Source organism: Arachis hypogaea, chromosome 13 (assembly GCF_003086295.3).
Source record: "Arachis hypogaea cultivar Tifrunner chromosome 13, arahy.Tifrunner.gnm2.J5K5, whole genome shotgun sequence".
Classification (NCBI taxonomy): Eukaryota; Viridiplantae; Streptophyta; class Magnoliopsida; order Fabales; family Fabaceae; genus Arachis; species Arachis hypogaea.
Genome location: NC_092048.1, coordinates 145,776,470 through 145,798,297, shown reverse-complemented (window position 1 = coordinate 145,798,297; position 21,828 = coordinate 145,776,470). Strand labels below are relative to the sequence as shown.

General features: G+C 37.5%; 1 protein-coding gene, 1 long non-coding RNA gene and 1 other non-coding gene across 5 annotated transcripts; 2 read left to right on the top strand and 1 right to left on the bottom strand.

The window, feature by feature from the left end:
* The first annotated feature begins 10,344 nt into the window (after positions 1 to 10,344).
* On the top strand, positions 10,345 to 10,416 carry TRNAG-UCC (transfer RNA glycine (anticodon UCC)). The gene has a single exon. It is a non-coding gene; the product is annotated as a tRNA-Gly (tRNA).
* On the top strand, positions 10,361 to 15,298 carry LOC112792736 (protein HIGH CHLOROPHYLL FLUORESCENCE PHENOTYPE 173, chloroplastic). 3 transcript variants are annotated; one of them, XM_025836079.3, is made up of 16 exons: positions 10,361 to 10,662; positions 10,726 to 10,944; positions 11,074 to 11,235; positions 11,964 to 12,014; positions 12,375 to 12,509; positions 12,599 to 12,622; positions 12,700 to 12,811; positions 13,041 to 13,166; positions 13,269 to 13,318; positions 13,534 to 13,692; positions 13,780 to 13,875; positions 13,964 to 14,079; positions 14,186 to 14,309; positions 14,417 to 14,530; positions 14,607 to 14,687; positions 15,019 to 15,298. In XM_025836079.3, exons 1-16 carry the CDS (start codon positions 10,603 to 10,605, stop codon positions 15,166 to 15,168), a joined length of 1,779 nt encoding a protein of 592 aa, XP_025691864.1. In that variant the 5' UTR covers positions 10,361 to 10,602; the 3' UTR covers positions 15,169 to 15,298. The 3 variants fall into 3 exon arrangements, with proteins under 3 accessions (XP_025691864.1, XP_025691865.1, XP_025691866.1); XM_025836080.3 differs by having other exon boundaries at positions 10,400 to 10,662; positions 10,726 to 10,879; positions 11,090 to 11,235; XM_025836081.3 differs by having other exon boundaries at positions 10,483 to 10,662; positions 11,090 to 11,235.
* A 658-nt stretch (positions 15,299 to 15,956) lies between these two features.
* On the bottom strand, positions 15,957 to 17,276 carry LOC112792735 (uncharacterized). Its single transcript, XR_011870326.1, has 2 exons — positions 16,402 to 17,276; positions 15,957 to 16,308 (listed from the first exon to the last, which is right to left on the bottom strand). It is a non-coding gene; the product is annotated as an uncharacterized lncRNA (long non-coding RNA).
* Positions 17,277 to 21,828: the final 4,552 nt, after the last annotated feature.

The window sequence follows — 21,828 nt, the reverse complement described above, 5'->3', positions numbered from 1 at the left end:
TAATTTATAGTCTGTAATAAATTTGTACACACATACTCTTTATTATGATTTTGTTTGTCTGGAAATAGTTTTGGTTGTTGTTGAATATCTTCTGTTAGAGCTTGGTAGTTGCATAAATTCAAGAAAAAGAATTGTTGATTCATTCACTACTTTAATTGATAGTTTCTTTGCCACTATTCTACTGCCAATTTAAGGTGTGAAGAAACTAATACATAATTGAATCGCATCATCGATATGTCAATAGCAGTAATTGCATAAATGCAGAGAAAAAAAACCCTAATGATATTTTCTTGTTTCTTTAATCCTTACAACGGAACAGAATGTGATTATACTATCGTTATAATACGCCTATGAATGCAAATTTAGAGCCAATATGCTACATGTACACCAAAATCAGTCAAAAATATAAAATATATGTTAAAATATAAATACATATTAAAAATAAATTAAATTATACATATATTTATACATAAATATAAATATATTAGTGTCTGATTTTGACGTACGAATGGTATTTTTGTTTCCAAAAACTGGAAAGAGAAGAGAGACATAAAAAATGAATAGGGAAAATTTTTTGTTTGCGTATTCAGATGGAGTAGGGACAAATCAGAGGCCCATTTATAAGTGTCAATCTTGGCCCAAATCAGCTCCTTATAATTCACGCATTTAGCCCAAGTTGGTTACTACAAAAATATGGGCCTTACATTCGAATGAATTCTAACCCCACTTCTAAGGTTAACCCAAGTCGGTTGGTTTCATTTACATCGAATTCTAACCCCACTTCTAAGGTTAACCCAAGTCGGTTGGTTTCATTTACAATTGACGGCTTGACGCTACTTACAAGTTTATTTTATTTTATTTTTTAAATCCACAAGTTTAAATAAATAAATAATCAATACAAAAAAATATTTATTACTTATCTGTTCTCTTTTGTTGTTGGTTCGTCTGAACACTGAGTAGGCCGAGCTTAAGTGCTTCCGAGCAAGTCGTCAACCGAGAGGAAGAGCTTTACGTCGGTCAAGGTCAAACACCGCGGCGGGAATACCTGCAAAAGATACTCCGACGCTCAAGTTAGTAAGAATCTCAGAAGAGAGAGAGAGAGAGTAATTAAGTGACAGTGAATAACTGAATATGAAAACTGGAAGTGGAACCTGCCTGTAGCCGAGGATATTGACTCGGTTTTATAGAAGTTGTTTTTACCGTTTTCATGTGGATAAGTCCTAGTTTGTAGGTTGGTTATGATATTCTGTTTTTATGTGATTCAGTTTGTTGAGCACGTTTCTTATTTTTCGAATGGGTGAGAGGGAGCTTGTCTGCTTACGTGCCGAGTATTCCGGGCGTCTGATGCGGGACCGAGCTTAGTTGCTCACGTGCCGAGCTTTGCGGCCGAGGATAAGGGTGACGTATCATAGCCCCCAAGCTTGCCTTGGTTTGGACAGGACTAAGGCGAGCTTTTGGACCAAGAATGCCGTAATCCTCGGTCACCGAGCTGTCGTATATTTCCTTTGCAGCCCCCAAAGCTCGGTTTAGTCCCATGAAGAATGCAAGAGGTTTTTGTAGTAGTGGCTTTGTTTTGTGTGCCACTATGACATGATTGATGTGAAAACTGCCCGCTTTTCTAGGTACCCCTGTCCGTTGGATGTTGTGGTCATTTAATGCTACCTCTTTTTTAACATTTTGGATTAAATGTTTTGGTAACCGTTTGTCTTTTGGGGGGTTATCTCTAGTGCTGCATTTTCCTTTTCCTTCATTCTGCTGTGTTTTGAAAAAAGGCTATTTTTCCTTCCTGTCTGAGAAAAAAAATGAGCAAGCAAGGTTAGTTCTGGCTCTTTTCTGTCTTCTGTCTTCATTTTCTTGCTTTTTTTTTCTTGTTGTCTATGGAGAACTGTAATGCGGGCGATCCTTATGACTGGGTTGACGTTAGGGTGAGAGAGCGTATGTCTCAGTTTGATGATGAAGAATCCGTAAGGCTGTTGGGGTCGAGTATTTGGGTTAGGCAGGGTAGTAGCATTAGGATTGAATTGTTACCTTGTGGGAGGGGAGATCGGGTTTGTGATCATTTAGATGACTGGTCTTTCTTCTATATGTATAGTTGTTTATTTACTGAGTTGGGTGTGAAGCTTCCTTTTACGGAGTTTGAGTGTGGGGTTCTGTACTGGTTAAACTGTGCTCCAACCCAACTTCACCCTAATTCCTGGGGCTTTGTTCGGGCCTTCGAGATTTTGATGGAATTACTAGATCAGCCGCCGTCTCTTAGGTTATTTTTTTCCTTATTTCAGGCGAAAGGGGTTAATCGGGGTTTGTGGGTGAACCTTAGTAGTTATCCTTGCCGTGCCATATTTGGTTTGTATAAGTCTTCGTTTAAGGATTTCAAATCCATGTTTGTGAAAGTTAGAAGTTTTCCTGAGGAGTTCCCTTTTTATTTGACCGAGCATTTAGTCGAGAGATTTCCTTTGTTTTGGTGTCCCGAGCCATATCAAGCACTTGACGTAGATGATAGGCTCCCTGACGATGATATTGTGATGGATTTTCTCTTTAAGTCTTTGGGTCCAAAGGGTTTATTGTCGGTTGCCGAGATGTTGAAATGGGATACTGATAGGCAGGCCGTATATCAACATATAGGTAATTTGTTTTACTGTGCTTGTTTTCTTACTTTTTGTTTTGACATGCTCTTCCTGATTTGGTTGTTTATTGGTTTGTAGCCGAGAAAGCTCCTGCTATTACCACTGCGGGGCTGAAGTCTTTCTTTAGTCAACGCAAAAAAGGTGAGAAGGAGGTTTCTTCTAATGTGGGGAAAGGTCCTGCTGCTTTGATTCAGGGTGGTCAGAAGCATAAGAGGAAAAGGGGACATGTTTAGGGTAATCCTACCGAGGTCTTAGAGTGTAAAGGAGAGTCCTCCATGATATTGCAGATGGTTGAGTCTGCGTATGAATCGCAGAAAAGGCTCCATGGATATCCAGCCAACGAACATGCTAGATCTCTATGGGCCAAGCTGTATCCGTTTACTACCATGGCTGATGAACTCTGTTGTTTCCCGGATGATATGAGGATGATTGACGAAGTTGGTCGAGCTGGTGTCAGCCGATTTCTTCAGGTATAAATTACTGTGTGTGTTTGCAAGGCTTTCTTCATAGTGTTTTTTGTTTACTGACTTGCTTTTTCCTTAGGTTATTGGTGCTCGGATAGTTGCCATTGGTCGGTCCCAAGAGCTTGCCTTAGAGCGGGAGGAAAACGAGGCTACGCGTGTTGAAGAGCTATCTGGATTATCCAAAAGAAAGATGAAAAGATTGCTGAGCTGTCTTCCTCCATGGAGAAAAAATATTTGGAATTGGCTGATGAGAAAAAACTTCAAAAGGCTTTGTCTGAGAAGCTGAAGGTTATGGAGTCCGAGAACGATCAGCTCTCTGCTCGGATCAAAGAATTAGAAAGCGGGATTTACGAGGCTTTTGCTCAAGGCTTTGACCGTGCTGTTTCCCAGGTGAAGGTGCTATACCCGGAAGCTGATCCTTCAAAGTTTGATGTTCTAAAGGTGGTCGTTAATGGCGAGCTTGTGGATGATGAGGCTGTTGCTGGGAGTGAAAGTGAAGGATCCAGCATAGGTGATAAGGCAGAATAGGCTTTTGTCAGTTTACTCTTTTTGCTTTGTACAAGGTGTAGTAGTTTTTAAACTTGTGACTGTTTTGATTTTGGTAAACAACTCCGAGTATTAATCTCGGTAGCGGCATTTTGAGTTCCGAGTATGTATCTCGGCTTGATAATGACTTGAAATGAAATTTGGTATTTCGATAAGTTATAATGGTATGCTGTTATTGAAAAACAACTGTGCGCGTGTATTGAAGGTGGCGGGAGCCATCCTTTGTCTGATCAAATTGTCAATAAGGAGAGCTGAGGCTCTAATATAGGGCTTGTGTTTGAATGAGCTTTTAAGATTTCGCTCGAATAACTTGGTGATTGCTTATGTTTGTTCGTATTTGTCCGAGTATTATGCTCGGAATAACTTGGTGATTTCCGAGTATGAAGCTCGGATTAGTTTTGAATTTTCATGTATGGTAACGGCCGATGTAAAAATGTCTTGATACAAGGTACATCGGTGTGATGATTTGTGGCGTCCGGCCTCGTTAAAACCCTCTCCGAGTAAAACCCGTGTATTTTGGGAGAAAACCTTCGGAGGGGAAAAAGAGTACCATCATTCGCAAATTACAAACTACATCATGACTGATATTTCCTTAGGGAGGAGATGTTCCATGTTCCTGGAAGTTGATCTCCTTTAATGGTTTCTAGCTTGTAAGCCCCCTTTCCGAGATTTTGAAGAACTCGGAAGGGCCCTTCCCAGTTTGCCGCTAATTTGCCATGTGCCGGAGGTTTCCGAGCTTCTTCTGTGCGTCTGAGTACGAGGTCTCCATTGTTGAAAGACCTGTGAACTACTTTTCTGTTGTGTCTTCGTTCTAGATATTGTTTTCTGGCTCGTTGCTTTATGGCAGAAATGTCCCTTTCTTCTTCTACAATATCCAACTTGGTTGTCCGGGCTTGTAGATTATTCGATTGATCATATAGCTCGGTCCTTAATGTTGGGACGCTGACCTCCATTGGGATAAGTGCTTCTGCGCCATATACCAGTTTGAAAGGAGTCTCTCCTGTGGCAGATTGAATGCTGGTGTTGTAACTCCATAGGATTTCTGGAATGAGGTCGGCCCATTCCCCCTTAGCGTCGCCGAGCTTTTTCTTTAATCCCTGCAAGATAATTCTGTTAGTTGATTCAACTTGTCCATTAGTTTGCGGGTGCTCTACTGAGCTGAAATGATGTTTGATGTTAAAGTTTGTTAGAAAGGTAGCGAGCTTATGATCTGTAAACTGTCTCCCATTATCCGAGATTATCTCTCTTGGGATATCGAATCTGCATATAATATTTTTCCATAAAAAAGATCGCACTTTTTCTGCCGTTATGTGTGCCAGTGGTTGTGCTTCTATCCACTTAGAGAAATAATCTATTGATACCAAAAGGAACTTTACCTGGCCTGGCGCTTTCGGAAAAGGTCCGAGGATATCCAATCCCCACCTATCGAAAGGCCAGCTTACCTCTATGGTATGGAGCTCCTCGGCCGGGGTTTCTGAGAGGGTGGCGTGCTTTTGACAATTATCACATGCTTTGACTTTCGTGATGCAGTCCCGTTTTATCGTCGGCCAATAGTATCCTGTTCGCAGGATCTTTGTTGCTAATGCTCGGCCGCCGATATGGTTGCCACAGACTCCTTCATGCATTTCAGCCATAACTTCCTCGGCTTCCTTATTGCTGATGCACTTGAGTAGTGGTTGTGAATGTCCTCGCCTATATAGGGTGTTTCCGAGCACTGTCTAGAAGCTTGCTCTTCTTCGGAAGAGTGGTAAGTTCGGCTCATCATTTGGCATGGTGCCTGTGTTGATGTAATTGAGAAAAGGTGTTCGCCAATCTGGGACCTGCATAATGCTCAGAATTGTATCCTGCTCAAAACTCGGTTTGTCAAGCGTTAGCTGGGTCAGTGCCGATGTGTTTTTGGCTTGCCGAGTTGTGGCTAATTTAGATAACACATCGGCCCTGGTGTTTTGTTCTCGGTTTACATGAATAATATCAAATTCTTTAAATTTTGAAATTAGATCCTTTGTTATGAGCCAATATTTCTCTAACAAAGGATCTTTTACCTGGAATTCGCCCTTTATTTGATGTACCACTAACGAAGAGTCGCAGTAGGCTGTTATTCAAGGTATTTGTAGTTGTAGGACGAGCCTTAGTCCAGTGAGTAGGGCCTCATATTCTGCTTGATTGTTGCTTGCATTAAAGCGGAACTGTAGTGACTGCTCAGCCACCACTTTGTCTCCTTCCCTTAGTAGAATTCTTGCTCCACTGCCCTCTTTATTTGACGCTCCATCAACGTGCATGCTCCAACTGACCTTTGTAATTTGTGTATCGTTAGTCATTTCCGATATAAAGTTGGCTAGCACCTGTGACTTCAGTGTCTTCCTTGTTTCGTATTGAATATCGAACTCAGAGAGCTCGATCGCCCATTTTATTAGTCTGCCGGCGAGCTCGGGTCTGGTTAGTATCTGCCTTAGCGGTTGGTCTGTTCGTACTATGATTGTGTGGCTCTGGAAGTAGTGCCACAGTCTTCTTGCCATAGTGACTAGTGCCAGTGCCAATTGTTCTAACTTCGGGTACCTTGTTTCTGTTGGTTGTAGCACCCTACTGCTGAAGTATACTGGATTTTTCTTTCTTCCTGCTTCTATTACTAATACCGAGCTTATAGCATGGTTAGATACTAATAGGTATAAATACAGTGGCTTACCTGTCTCTGGTCTTTGGAGGATTGGCGGGGATGTCAGGTGCTGTTTAAGTTCGGTAAAAGAATTCTCACATTCGTCCGTCCAGGTGAACTTCTTGCCTTTGGAGAATGTCTGAAAGAAATGATAAGATCGGTTTGCCACTGCAGGTAGGAAACGTGATAGGGCAGCTATTCGTCCTGCAAGTTGCTGGACCTCCTTCACCGTTTTTAGGCTTGTCATGTGCAGTACGGCTTTGCATTTTTCTGGGTTGGCCTCGATGCCTCGAGATGTTAACATGAATCCAAGGAATTTCCCTCCTTGTACTCCGAACGCACATTTGTCTGGATTGAGTCTCATGTTATATGCTCGGAGTTGTTTGAAGATTTCTACTAAGTTGTCACAGTGTGACCCTTGTATAGGTGTTTTTGCTACCATATCATATACATAGACCTTCATATTGCGGCCTATCTGCTGTTGGAATACTTTGTCCATTAGCCTTTGATATGTCGCACCTGCATTCTTTAGGCCAAAGGGCATTACCTTGTAGCAAAAGTTCCCATGTTCCGTTATAAAAGCTGTTTTGCTTTGGTCTTCTGGGTGCATTAAAATCTAGTTATAGCCAGAGTATGCATCCATAAAACTCAAAGCTTTGAAACCAGAGGCGTGATCAACTAATTTATCAATGCAAGGTAATGGATATGCATCTTTAGGACAAGCTTTATTTAAGTTTGTAAAGTCGACGCACATGCGCCATTTACCTGAGCTCTTCCTTACCATTACCACGTTGGACAACCATATGGTGAAACGAATTTCTCGGATGAAACCTGCGTTGAGGAGCTTTTTGGTTTCTTCTAGTGCTGCTTGTTTTTTCTCCTCTCCGAGGTTCCTTTTCTTCTGTGCTACTGGTCGGACTGTTCTGTCAATTGCCAGCTTGTGGCAGATGACTTCTGGGCTTATTTCGGGCATATCATCTGGTGTCCACGCAAAGAGATCGGCGTTCTTACGCAGTATCTGTATGAGTTTTGCTCGGTCTTCCCCTTCTAATGCTTCTCCGATGTATGTGCATTGATTGTCATCTGCCGTTAGTGTTATTCGTTGGAGGTTGTCCATTGGGCGAGGTCTTTCGCCGAGGTCTTCTCTTGGGTCGAGATCGGCTAGCACGGTGGTGTCAGCCGAGCTATGTATGGATTGGACCTGGGGCCGAGTTATCTCTCTCACCTGGTCTTGCTTTAGACAAGCATTGTAGCACTGCCGAGCTTCCTGATGGTCGGCGTGAACTGTAGCTATCTTGTTTTCCTGCACTGGAAACTTAACACACAGATGTAATGTGGATACCACCACTTTGAATATATTCAAGGCGGGTCTCCCGAGTATAATATTATAAGGGCTATAACAGTCTACTATTAGGTATTGAATATCGATGGACTTCGACATAGGGATTTCTCCCATTGTGGTCTTCAGCCATATATGTCCCATGATGGGAACTCTCTCTCCGGAGAACCCAATCAGCTCTCCCGAGGAGGGCTGTATTATTTTTTCTGATAATTTCATTTTTGTAAATGTAGAATAAAATAAAACACCAGCACTACTACTTGGATCCAGTAATGTTTTCCTTACCAACAGGTCTCCGACCTGGATAGTAATTACCACCGGGTCGTCGAGGTTAGGGCTTGCCGATCTGAAGTCTGCTTGGTTGAAGGATATGGTGACGCCTGGGTCTTTGTCCTTCTTTGGCTGTATGGTTCATTCGATTGCTAGCATCGTCCTGTAGCTTCGCTTCCTGGCCGAGCTTGTTTCTCCTCCGCCTGCGAATCCCCCCGATATGTGGCTAATGACTCCCCTTGGTGGATCGGGAATCGTCTTCTCTTTTTTGTTATCATTGGCTGTTGCTTGCTTGTGCTCCATCTTGTCCGAGTTTCCTCCTTTGCCTCTCCGGTTCTCGATATATTTGTCCAAGAGCCCTTGGCGTGCCAGCCTTTCCAGGAGGTCCTTCGCGACTATGCAGTCGTTCGTGGTGTGACCGAACTTCCGATGGAAAGCACAATGCTTTGTCCTATCTGCAAACCTTTGATCCTGGTAAATTTCCTGCTCGAACTGGTGGCTTTATGATTTTGGCGTTGAGAATTTCTCTGATGATGTTTTCTCTTCTGGTATTGAATCTGGTGTACGTATTGTATTTTGATGCGAGTTTGGAAGTCTTCTTAATGTCTCTGCTACCTAGGGATCTGAAAGTTCTTTCTTCATCTCTCCGATGAGGTTGTTTGTCCGATTTCTGGGCTTCTCGGAGTTCTTCGATCTCCATTTGACCTGCCGCCCTTTCTCGGAATTCCTCTAGCGTCTTTGGCTTTGTTATGGCAATGGTCTCCCGGAATTTGCCGGGCCTGAGGCCGGCCTTGAGGGCGTGCAGGTGAATGGCCGGGTCTAAATCCTGGATTTCCATAGTTGCGTCAACGAATCTGGTCACGTAGTCCTTCAGGCTCTCGTGCTGACCTTGCTTAATGGTGCCGAGGTAGTCCGATCCATGTACGTGGATTCTTGATGCAGCAAAGTAATCAATGAACGATCTGGCGAGATCTTTAAAGGAGGAAATTGAGCCTTCAGGAAGTTTAGAGAACCAGAGTAATGCAGCACCGTCGAGGTAGGTAGGGAATGCTCGGCAGAGAACGGGCTCATTCTTAGGGATGTTGAAAAACATCATCGATTGAAACTTCTTTACGTGGGCTCAGGGGTCGCCGAACCCCTTGTACGGATCCAGTGCGGTGGGCAGAGTAAAGTTTTTTGGCATCTGGTAATTTGTGATCTCTTCGGAGAAGGGGTTGTCGAGGGTAAGCTTCTCCTTTGGCGGGACGATGTTTAAAGGGTCTGCAGCACCTTGAGCCGAGCTTTTGGAGCTTTTTCCATTGTTCTGTGTAGACAGCTCAACTATTCTTCGAACTTCCGCCTGAAGCTCGGCGATTCGAGGCAGGAGGTCATCCTGTGAGAGTTGTGGACTTTCCTTGTCAGCCATGTTCGAGGATCGGGAATCCTGCAAAATAGAGTAGAAGACTAAACGAAGGAAAAAGTGGGGTTAGATGTACTCCGGCCCCACGGTGGGCGCCAAGTGGTTCGTCTGAACACTGAGTAGGCCGAGCTTAAGTGCTTCCGAGCAAGTCGTCAACCGAGAGGAAGAGCTTTACGTCGGCCAAGGTCAAACACCGCGGCGGGAATACCTGCAAAAGATACTCCGACGCTCAAGTTAGTAAGAATCTCAGAAGAGAGAGAGAGAGAGAGAGTAATTAAGTGAGAGTGAATAAGTGAATATGAAAACTGGAAGTGGAACCTGCCTGTAACCGAGGATATTGACTCGATTTTATAGAAGTTGTTTTTACCGTTTTCATGTGGATAAGTCCTAGTTTGTAGGTTGGTTATGATATTCTGTTTTTATGTAATTCAGTTTGTTGAGCAGGTTTCTTATTTTTCGAATGGGTGAGAGGGAGCTTGTCTGCTTACGTGCCGAGTATTCCGGGCGTCTGATGCGGGACCGAGCTTAGTTGCTCACGTGCCGAGCTTTGCGGTTGACCGAAGATAAGGGTGACGTATCAGTTGTTAATTTAGTTTTTCCTACACTGCTTGGCATTCTTATTTTTATATAAATTTATTATTACTTTCTCATTTACTAATTATGTTTAATTTATAAAATATTGAAACTTATTCTACTACTTTTATCAATTAAAAATTGTTGAGAGTCTTGTCTTTAATTATTTATCTCATTATAAAAAATATTTTTAGAATCATAAGTTTTTTAAACAACAGTAGATTTTAGTCACCAAAAAACAACAGTACATTTTATTTATTTAAACTTTGGTCAGTAACCGTGGTTCTTTTTTATTTATTATTTGGTGATATAGGTTTTTGTGTGTTGTAAACTTATTTTTAGCGTGACTTTGCTAAGCAGCGTGAATTGTAAGCAGCGTCAATTATAGGTTGAATCAACAGACTTAGGCTTACCTTAGAATTCCGCAACTTAATGTTTTTGATTAATAGTATTTATTAGCACAAATAGCACAACGAGCGTTTGTAGTCCAACGGTTAGGATAATTGCCTTCCAAGCAATAGACCCGGGTTCGACTCCCGGCAAACGCATTTCATTTTTCTGTTTTTTATTTTATGGTAGAGGCTAGAAGCTTAGAACTCTAGAAGGTGTAGAATATGTTGAAGAAATTGACACGTTTGTTGGATTTGTGGCTTATATTTCATCCTTGATCCTTGCATGCAAATATCGAAGCACTGTTGCCTACACTAAAACTGAACTATACACTTCTTTGGAAAATGGAATGGTGCTCCATCACTCTCTCCTCCCCTTCTTCCACTTCTCTTCTCAATTTCCAGGTACCAAGCATTTCCTTTTTCCCTTAGTTTTATTTGTTGCTCTTATCTAAATTCTTGCTGCAGGGCCCTGAATTGCGTACTGGAAAGCTTTGCAACAAGTCCTTACACCATTTTGGGGCATCATCTGCACTGCCCAATCACCTTCTTCGGATTCGGGAGCGAAGATTATCTTTCAGACCATATAGAGCAACCATATCAGCTGAAGCTGGAAGACAAGGTTGGGATTTTGGAAGATTTATAAAAACACTATACTTCTTTAATGGACCCCCATCTCCTGCTAAGGTGACATTTTATTCAATTTCAGACTAGTATGATCAGTGAATGATAGAGAGAAGAAGAATAATAGAACAAATTAGAAAGCTTGGTATGGATCAAACTAATGGGTGTTTTGTCATTTTCTGAATTGTGAAGTTCTTTGACTTTCTAGTTGAGAAACTGTCCGGTCCATCCCCAAGTGAATCAGTTAACTCAATGGGAACTTCTGATATTGTTCTGGTCGCTGGAGCTACTGGTGGTGTTGGTCGAAGAGTGGTTGACATATTGAGGAAGAAGGGAATTCCAGTTCGAATATTGGTAATGTTCTGGGCTTACCTTGCTTACAGGATTTTATTACAGATACCAAAAAAATGAAAGAAACATAAGTTTATAAATCTGATACATGTTAAATAAAGTAGTTGATAAGTGTTTCAAATGTTTTTGAAAAAATAAGTTTATAAATCTGATACATGTTAAATAAAGTAGTTGATAAGTGTTTCAAATGTTCGTGAAATGAAGAGTTTAAATATTATTTAGAAGTTATTAGTTTATATTTTTAGAATGTTCAATTTAATTTGATGTATTCTAATTTTGTTTATTTAGTTACTAGATTAGGTTGTGTTTGTGGGTTTAGGATTTTCCTTGTTTTAACCTAATAAGAGGTTATAAATATCTCATAAACTATTGTAATCGTAGTATTCAGTAATTAAAGGTTTGAAACTATGATGTGGACAAGTGAAGTTGAGTGAGTCCTCTCTTGTTGCATCGGGGAATTGGGTAGAAGGTTGAGGAGTCCGTCCCTTCGATTCAATTCCCAAACTATGGCATGAACAAGTTAGTTGACGAGTCCCTCTCTTGTTGTGTCAAGAAATTGGATAGAAAGTAGAGTGATTCTCTTTATATTCAATTTAAATCTATCTCTTTTATTTCTATTTCAATTTTAATGTATCTTTCTTATTTAATTTCAATTCATGTCTTGTTTATCCTTTTTTTTTTCTTATCAGTAGTGATTAGTAAATATTACTTTCTATATCAATATTTATCAGGTCAGAAACGAAGAGAAAGCACGAAGGATGTTAGGCTCAGATATTGACTTGGTGAGTTACTTTGATTGTATATGCTGCAGTGCGATGCAAATAGTCAAATAAATATGTCCAAATTTACAACAATTCGTGTTAGGGTCTTACTCTTCCAAGATTTCATAGTTGGGATATTTACCATTTTGTTGACAAACCGATGTTGTTGGACATATATAATGAATCCGGTAAAGATGGATGATTTATGTTGGTTTGGGAGGTTACCAAGTTTCAAGAATTGTGGGTGAAAGATAACAATGCACAATAATGTAGAATTTTTATGTTATGCATGTTTTGTTTTGAAAGGTCATATAGTATTCTACATGGAAAATCAATACTGTCATTACTCCTTAGTTTTTACTTATTCTGCTGCCATCTAAGGTTGTTGGAGACATTACAAAAGATAGCACTTTGAAACCTGAATACTTTAAAGGAGTGAAGAAAGTGATCAATGCTGCCTCTGTCATTGTTGGCCCTAAGGAAGGAGACACTCCGGACAGAGCAAAATATAGCCAAGTAAGTCCACAAGCAAAATAGTTACTCATTATTTGATGAATGCATCATAATTATCTCTTTTTAATAGAACTAAATTGTGTCTGTTGCAGGGAATTAAATTCTTTGAGCCAGAGGTAGATATTAGTAAAACTCTTGTGTACTAAATTTGGAAGTTCATTAGGTCTGCTAGCTCATTGGTTATTGAAAGCAGATAAAAGGTGATTCACCAGAAATGGTGGAGTACATTGGGATGAGAAATTTGATCAAGTCTGCGAAGAACAATCTTGGACTTCGAAGGGGAAAACTCTTATTCGGATTTGAAGGTAGATTCCTTATTGAACAATAATAAATATTGGTTCAATTTCATCATTTAGCTTGCAAGCTGATTGCTGCAGCCTCCAAAAAATGTAGAAGACTGTCTCTATTGCATGGATTCTCTTCAGCTTACCACATGCTCCAAGACATATAATGACTTTTAGTTTGTATTGAAAGAACAAGTATAGTTTTGGTTGGGTGCATGTCAATCAAATTTATTTTTTATTTGCCTCTCAGGTGATAATTATAGGCAGCTTTCTTGGGGTGCTTTGGATGATGTTGTAATGGGTGGAGTTAGTGAAAGTACTTTTCAAATTGACCCAACTGGTGGTGAAAGTGGTGGACCAACTGGTATTTTTAAAGGTATGTGTCAATTTTTGCATGTGACTGCACATTCTGTGTACTAGGATAACTTGTCTTCTGTGTATTAGTACTCAAAATAACACAATTGTGTGTCTAGTCCAGGTGTTGTTTCGACAGCAAACAATGGTGGCTTTACAAGTATCAGAACAAAGGTAAACTGCAATATATTTATATTCGCCTTTCAATCAAGCTTGCTATTGGCAGTGTTTGCTACTTGATTGACCTAAAACAGCATATGGGTATAATAGATGATGTTTTGTGGACTTTTTTTTGTAGTTACGATATATTTTTTATTTCACTTTAACTAATTAATATCTAGTCGAGTTCCTAATATGAAAGGGAGAGAGCTGATGTAATTGGTTTTCAGAATTTCTCAGAACCAGAAGATCTCTCTGCATATGATGGTTTGGAATTCCGTCTAAAAGGTGATGGCCGTAGATATAAACTCATTGTTCGCACAAGCCGTGATTGGGACACTGTTGGTTACACTGCAGGCTTTGACACTGTGAAAGGCGAATGGCAAACGGTAGTTAACGTTAATATCTGATGCAATAATTTCAGCCTATATTTTATCTAACAACTCTCAAGTGTTTTGTTGCTTTGTTTTCTATAGATTCAATTGCCATTTTCTACCCTGAGGCCTGTATTCCGAGCAAGGACTGTGTCTGATGCCCCACCATTTGATCCAACCAATGTTATATCACTACAGGCATGGCTCTGCTGTTAGTATTTCTTTACATCTTTTGGCTTAGCAGTGTCCTGCCTGGTTGATAACCATGAAGCTAAATTCTCTGCAGCTAATGTTCAGCAAGTTTGAATATGATGGTAAATTAAATGGAACTTTTGTAGAAGGTTCATTTGAGCTCCCGGTATCCAGCATTCGCGCATATATAAAAGAACCAATAAAGCCAAGGTACAGCCTTATGTTTGTTAGTTGTCTTCCCCCCCCCCCCCCCCCCCCCCCCAATTTCCCCCTGACATGCATGAGTTTTTACTGTACAATTTTGTGCCAATGTCAGGTTTGTGCATGTGAGCTCAGCAGGAGTTACCAGACCGGAAAGACCTGGAATTGATCTAAGTAAACAGCCTCCTGCTGTTCGATTAAACAAGGAATTGGGTAACATCCTCACTTTTAAACTAAAGGTACCAAATTCAGTGGTGGCTCCTTATCTGCCATATATATGTTACTAAATCTACCATGTCGACATGCATGAATGTCCTTGGCTAAAAGTGGTTAATTGCAATAACAGGGAGAGGATTTAATTCGAGAAAGTGGCATTCCCTATGCAATTGTTAGGCCTTGTGCATTAACTGAGGAGCCTGCTGGAGCAGATCTTGTCTTTGATCAAGGAGATAATATTACGGTATTGCGAAAACAATCTTATTGTATTTCTGTGTATCTCCCATATACTTTGGCTAATCTAATGCCAAAAATGATAGGGAAAAATATCAAGGGAAGAAGTTGCTCTTATTTGTATAGCTGCACTTGAAAGCTCTTATGCTCTTGACAAAACATTTGAGGTCAGTCTTTCCATTCATTCCCTCATTTTTCATCATGTATAAATAAAATATTGTTTGAAATGTGAATTTCTTGAATGAGGAATCTCCTCTCTAGAGAGGCAGCATCATCCACTACAGACCTTATGCTGAATAGTTAATATTAGACTTTTTATTAAGGTATTGATGAAATATCAAAATTTCACTTTATTGCGTTTTTCATATGGCCAAAATGCATGCAACTCTTTAAGATTAAGATAAACTACTTTTCTCTTATGTAGAACAGTGATTTGATTGTGAACTATCTCGACCTCTCTAGTCTGCAACCAACATGATCTTTACATATTTGTTGCAGGTGAAAAGTGTTGTTCCATTTAGCGAGCCATTTACCGTGGATCCAGCCAACCCACCTCCAGAAAAGGACTATGAAAAATATTTTAAAGATTTGAAAGAAGGCATCACTGGGAAGGAAGCCCTCCAACAAGAAAATCCTGTTCCTGTTTAATCACTTTAATGTGCCTGCAAACACTTGCAGCTTTGTATATTTTTTAAGTCAGTCTTTTTGTAGTTGCACCTAATAGTCTTCTTAATCAAAGAAATAAAATGTAGTTGAACAAAGCTGCTCTTCACATCAATTTTGGTACCTTTTGAGAATGTAGGTGGTAGTGAATTATTTACTTCAGTACTATTTTGTTCCTCTAATCCTTTCGCTATGCTCCTCTATTTTGAATAAAATAATTTAAAAATATAAATAAATAAGAGAAAGTTATCATTAGCAAATCTCACTTTTTACATTTTTCTTAGTTCCCAATTAATGTCCTTACTTGTCTGTCTATTAAACATTGTACCTGGAAGGTTGGTAACTACTAACTAATGCTCCACTGAAGATTCCACGTTGTTTCATCAGAAAATAATCATGTTTGGCTGTTCCAGATCGAATAATACGTGGTATTGTGAAGTTTCGAGGCATTACTATGTGGGGTCTCAGATCTGTGCTCAAGTTTTGATTCTGAATTTTTGAGAAGACCATGAATGAATAATATATGAATTGGTTTTAGACATCTTAGAACCTTTTTCAACGATGAATAAAAGGGACTTTTAACAATTATGCAATAAAAAATATCGATTTTGAGGAAATTTAACAATTTAACAGTCTCTGAGAGTGCTTTGTATTTTGAAATACGAGATTGGACAGAGTGGCATGGGGCCATTGTGTCAGCACAATAAAGATAACGTTTGGATGTTCTTCTATTACTATATATCTTTTCTTTCTTTCACAGGTATTACCATATCTATATCAAAACATGTGGCTGCTACCATCTTAATCATCATTAATGAAACCCATATACTTTAGAACATGGTAGTGTGGCAAATTAGTATCCCTACAAATTAATATGGGTACCAGATATACTGTTCCTATATATGCGCTTGTAGAAAATTAACATATAACAAATTGATAGGTACCATACCATAGGAATTTCCTCTAAAAAAAAACTAGTAAGAAATTGATATTCTATATATGCTGCTAACATATACATCAATTTTGACATATTTGTATATTTCTGGTTACAAGTGAAGTAGTAGAGCTTGGAAACCTTCCTGCTTTCTCTTCATTGATCACTTTGAGTTAGGAACAACATAACACCTGCAAAAAGAATAAGAACCTTTCACTTTCTGAGTACAAATTCAGAAAGAAGAGACAAAGATGGTAGTTGCTAGATATCTAATATCATCTTACAGTGAAACAATAAAGTCTGGGTTTTCTGCTATGCCTTGTTGCATCTTTTCTTCTGAGTCTTTCAAGCATTTGTTCATCTGTTAAGATCCTCCCTGGGGAACTGAGGAACACTGAGGGGCGAATCGGAGGAGACCACAAGCCGCTTTTCTCGTAATCAAAGTCGAACTGTGATCCATCGTAGAACTTCTCAAGCAACCTATCTGAAACAGACTTTGGAACAAGCTGAACATGAACCTTTCTTGGAGAGGCCTCATGTGAAACACTGGTTTTAGCAACCATTTCTGAATGGCAAAAGAAGAAGTGAAGAGTGATAGATAATATGCCAAAGTGGTAGTGCATGTGAGATATAGAGGTTGAAAAAGGAGACAAATTTTGAAGAGGGACTAATGATTCAGAAGGTGGGAACAGTGACAAGGACTTGTATGGCTGTATGCAATCAGTAATGTGAGATGTTTTCAGATCCCTTTGGTGTATGTTTGAATGGCATTGGCATGTGTTCAGATGCTGTAATGTGTGAGTTGTGAGCCCTTTGCAATTAAGAAGACTTTGTTTGGTGGAAATGGAGGAACATAACTCCATTATTTCATGGCCCTACTTCATGAATTATCCTCAAGTTTTTCCATTTTTGTTGTTTCTCAGCACTGAACCATATGTGTGGCTAATCATTTCTGGTACCCACCTATATATCTTCGCCATATTGTGAAGGGATACCTTTCAAACAGGAATCTTGTGGAGATACTCCCTCAATTTTTTTTAGTATTAGTTATTAATGCGATAAACAAAATAAATGAATCCTGTATTATCACATTATTAAAAATAATAATTAATTTTTAAGCATATTGCTTAAAATGTTATCTAAATGTATAAATTTGATCATTTTTGTTTGTTGTCTTAGCATCAATATATATATAAAGGTGAAAACTGAAGTTGATATCTGAGAGTCATTAGATGAAAATTTAATTAGTCAAATCATGTAAAGACTCTCAAGTATCAACTTCACGTGAAGTCGACTGCACTTGAATTTCCACCGTATATGAAACTTGTACCGTGGAATTCTTCAGTAGTAATTAAATAGAATTGGACATGGGGGCAGAGCAGGGTTAGCCAGTGGTCCAGCAAGACCAACTTGTCAACCATTTGATTATTCTGTGCATTTTTTTCAGATGTAAAATGGTTGGCATGTACGGAGAAATTAGGTTGCATATTTAAAAATTGTTTTTGCATGCATATATGTGTGTATGTTGGGTGGCTAACTCCGGCCTTTATTCATTGTGTCTAGTTAGAATGTCAGAATGTGATGTTAGGAGGTACAATGATGAAGTATCAATGATTCCTCTGGGAATATTTCTGTTTTTAGCAAGATGGGTTTGTGAGTTCCCTCCGTTTCTCCCCAAAAATTTCAATTGAAATTGTGGTAGGCCCTGAAACAACGAGAGAAAGATCTGCCGAGGTTGCAAATTGTAAAGCTTCGCAGTGTTCACAGTTGGATGAACGAATCCATAACCTTTGTTTTTGGTAAAATGAATGGGCCAGAGCCCAAAAGATAAAAACAGAGGATGGGGGAAGAACAAGAATAATGGAGAATTGGGCTGCACTAAAAGCCTTCTTTTTGTTACTGCTGAACTTGCTACTGGGCTCACTGGGCTCTACCTAATTTTACTTATTCATGCTATAGTTTAGCTCATATAATAGGCCCGTTAAAACTGATTTTTAACAAAAACATAAAAGAAACAGATAAATCAAACATGTTATCCTGACCCCAAAAAAAAAAAAGCCATGTTATAAATTAATTATGAATGTAGATGTCCTACCACTGATAATAGAATATTATTCATAATAGATATTTTTATTAATAATAAGTGAATTAGGATATATTTAATCTAATTTATTATTTCGAAAAAATATCTATTATAACCGACGTTCTATTATGAGTGATAGGACATCCACACTCGTTATTTTTTATAACACAACATATATTTTAGATTGATTTTTATATTTTTTTATAAAAAAATATTTTATTTATAAAAATAACCAAACAATACTTACAAGTAGAAAAAGAAAAATTAGATCTAATTCTAAATAAGAAGATAGATATTTTCTATATTAAACTATGTACTAACAAAGAATGCGAATTTCAATTACAAAAAAGCTCAACAAAAATAAATTTAAACCTCTTTAATTTCTACATCTACACATAATGTACTAAAATATTATGAGATATTATTTTTTTAATTAAATATAAATATTTTTTTATTTGAACATATTTTTATGTAAGAAAAATTTTTTTTACTGAATATTTTTCATAAATCTAAAGACACCTCCATTATCATCACCATCATCAACAATAACAATAATAAAATTTTATTCTACTAAGTGGAGTAGATTACATAGTCAAATAATGTCATTGAATTTTATTATGTATGATATCTACAATGAGATTATTTATACTTAGATCTACTTTTTTAACTACCTCTTATATGATCTTTTTAGGAGAAAAATTTTTCTCTAATTTTCACCACCTGTTTATATTCTATATGATCTAATTCTGTCATCTTTTTCAATAAATAAATGCTATTCAAACCTTTTCTTTTATATCTTCATTTCTTATTTTGTTCATACATGTTTAACCGTTTATTCATCTTAGTATCTTTATTTCTAACATAATTTATATTTATGTTCACTTTTTGTTGTCTAACACTATTTCATATAATGTAATTGTATAATAATTAAAAAGGTTAGTATTATGTTGAACTAAAATCTAAGCAAAAACTACCACAAAAAAATATACTCTAAGAAGGTCAATAAAATTTGAAATCTATAAAAAATAAAAAATATAACCACAAATAGAAAAACTAATTAAGGAGAGGTAGAAAGAAAGAGAATCAGATGAGAAGTGAGAAGAAATGGATGGAGAAGAAAAAGAGGAGGGAAGGCAACAAAAAAATAGAGGAAAGAAAATAGAAAGAAGAAAATAAAGGGGTAGGTGATGGAGAAAACAAAAAAGAGGAGTGCCTAAAATTAAGGGAAGGAGTTGAAGATGGAAAGAAGAGAAGAAAGAAAAATGTGAAAGAGATATGGCAATGATAGCGTTTTAAAATATTTACTTTTCTATTTTTTAGAGAGAGAGAGAGTATAATATTTTCAATTGATTTTTAGACTTTGAACTTGCAACTTTTCAAATTTTGTTACGTGACCAAATGATTGATTTTGATTGTTTTTGAAAAGAAAAATAAATTGTGCATGGAAGCTACATAGACTAATGATTAATATTTAGGGTCTTTTACCAAAATAAATAAAAAATGAACTCATAAATCGATTTTCTTGATCCAACATTATTTACATTTGTTCTGTTTTATTATGAGTAAATCACAAAGAGTCCAAATTGTTTACCTATATATACAAATTTTGCATTGGATATGAGCAACTTAATATTTTTAAAACTATTCATAAATTACATCAATACCAAACAATTAGAGGTGTACACTAATCGAATAGGATATTATATTCACATTTTTTTAGGTATTAAATATTGGGTATTTCTGCATATGAAAAATGTTTAAAAAAGCTCTTATTTTTACAAAAAATATCAATAAAACTCGTTTTTTTTTTACTTTTTTAAATCTAGTTAGTTATATTTAACTGGTGGATTTGTATTCTTGTTTTTTATATTTGTATTAATTTTAATATTTTTTTTGTGTTTTTGAATATTGTTGATGGATGAACATTTGCAGAGATTGTTGGGGATCTTACAATAGCAGCTGCAATGTGTAGCAGGTTCATTTTTTAGAATGTTTTGAAATGATGTTAAACTCGTTGGACTAACAATTCTTATGAAAAATGAGATTCAAAGATGCTGTTATGAACCATATCGTGCTCTTTGTTTGAATAAATAATTCTTACAACTCATGTTGAATAAGTGAATTGGACTATTTTAGCTGTTCTTTCTTTCCCACTCACTAATCATTATTCATCTTCAACTCTTTTTTTTCCTTTTTTTCCTCTCCAGTTTCATGGAATTCCCCATCCTAAAAGGTGTTGCATTCATAGGCAAAGTTGGCCTCAGTAGAAAACTACGCATGGTGAGCAAGTTCTTTTCATTAAAATTTTGCCACTTAAAATATTTAAAAACCTAACTTAGAGTCTTCAATAGCAGTGTTGTGCTGGCCATTCTGCTGAAGAGCTTAATGATATACTAATGTTGCATCCTATTTTCAGTTATTAAAGTTTTCTTTTTAATATTTTCTCACTAATTCTTGTTGGATCTCCGGAATGATTTTCTGTTAGCATCTTCTAAAAATGATACAAAAATGATATTATTTGCCCATGTTTTGGACTTGATCATTTGATCAGTATGCTTTTGACAAATAATATATGATCTATAGCTAAATAATTTTTACTACTTCATCCCTAAACTATTCACTAGAGCTTGATTGAATTTAACTATCATGCATCCTACAGTAAAATTGAGGATATCATATCTATTTGTTCCATCAGATCTTTAGCTTTCATAATTTTTATTTTCTTTAAAGATGTTTGAAACAATACCTTTTTCTGAAGCTTTCAAGAACTGCAGATTGCTTTTATATATTAAGTCAAATTTTAACAAATTGGTTCTCTAGTTTATTTATTCATATATCAGGTTAGCTTGGTAATTTATAGGCCTAATTATTTGATGATGCAGGTCCCAAGAATAGAGAAAAGGGTAAACACGGTGACAAAGCTAGGCTACAGAACTTGTGTTGTACCAAAGCAAGCTGAAAAAGTTTTAGAAACAGAAGGTCTAGGAAATATGACAATTATAGGTTGCAGAAAGAGGTTTTCGATGCTATATTCATCACATAATGAAAGGTTGCTAGTGTTGTTAATAATTTGTAATTTTTTATCCATTATTATCACTTGGTGTTATAGCAACATAGCCATCATACTTTGCCTTTTGTTCGATATGTTTCATCACAGTCTTTTGTGAATGTGTTTAAATTATAACTATTATGTAGATAAGTACTTAAGTGGTTAAAAAGAGAAGCAATGAGCAAAATAACCATGAATCAAATTTTTTAAGCTCGTGTATGAAATTACGGTGATTTAAAATTGTCACATTTTTTTTAAAAGACTCACATAACTTTGCGGCGATTTCAAAATCGTCGCAGTTTTTTTAAATTCACTGACTAAAATAGCGCAAAATCAATTATCTGATTTAACTGTGGTTGTGCCAGCAGTTCGTTAAAACTGTCGCAAAATCAAATCTCCACTCCTTAAACCACAACGTTCTTGGAGCCGCCGGTATGTCATTTTACGACAGTTTAAAACCGCTGCAAATTCATAAAAAATGCCGTTATTCACTGTGTCTCTTGTAGTCGATGGAGAAGATGAAGACGTGGTATGACTTTGAGGAGACGACAAACAAATCCGTCGATGGAGAACACGGTG

Coding starts and splice junctions, on each gene's coding strand:
- LOC112792736 (XM_025836079.3), top strand. CDS start 10,603: ATGGAATGGTGCTCCATCACTCTCTCCTCCCCTTCTTCCACTTCTCTT. Junction 12,510..12,598: donor ACAGAGCAAAATATAGCCAA/GTAAGTCCACAA, acceptor TGTCTGTTGCAG/GGAATTAAATTCTTTGAGCC. Junction 14,310..14,416: donor TCCTCACTTTTAAACTAAAG/GTACCAAATTCA, acceptor TTGCAATAACAG/GGAGAGGATTTAATTCGAGA.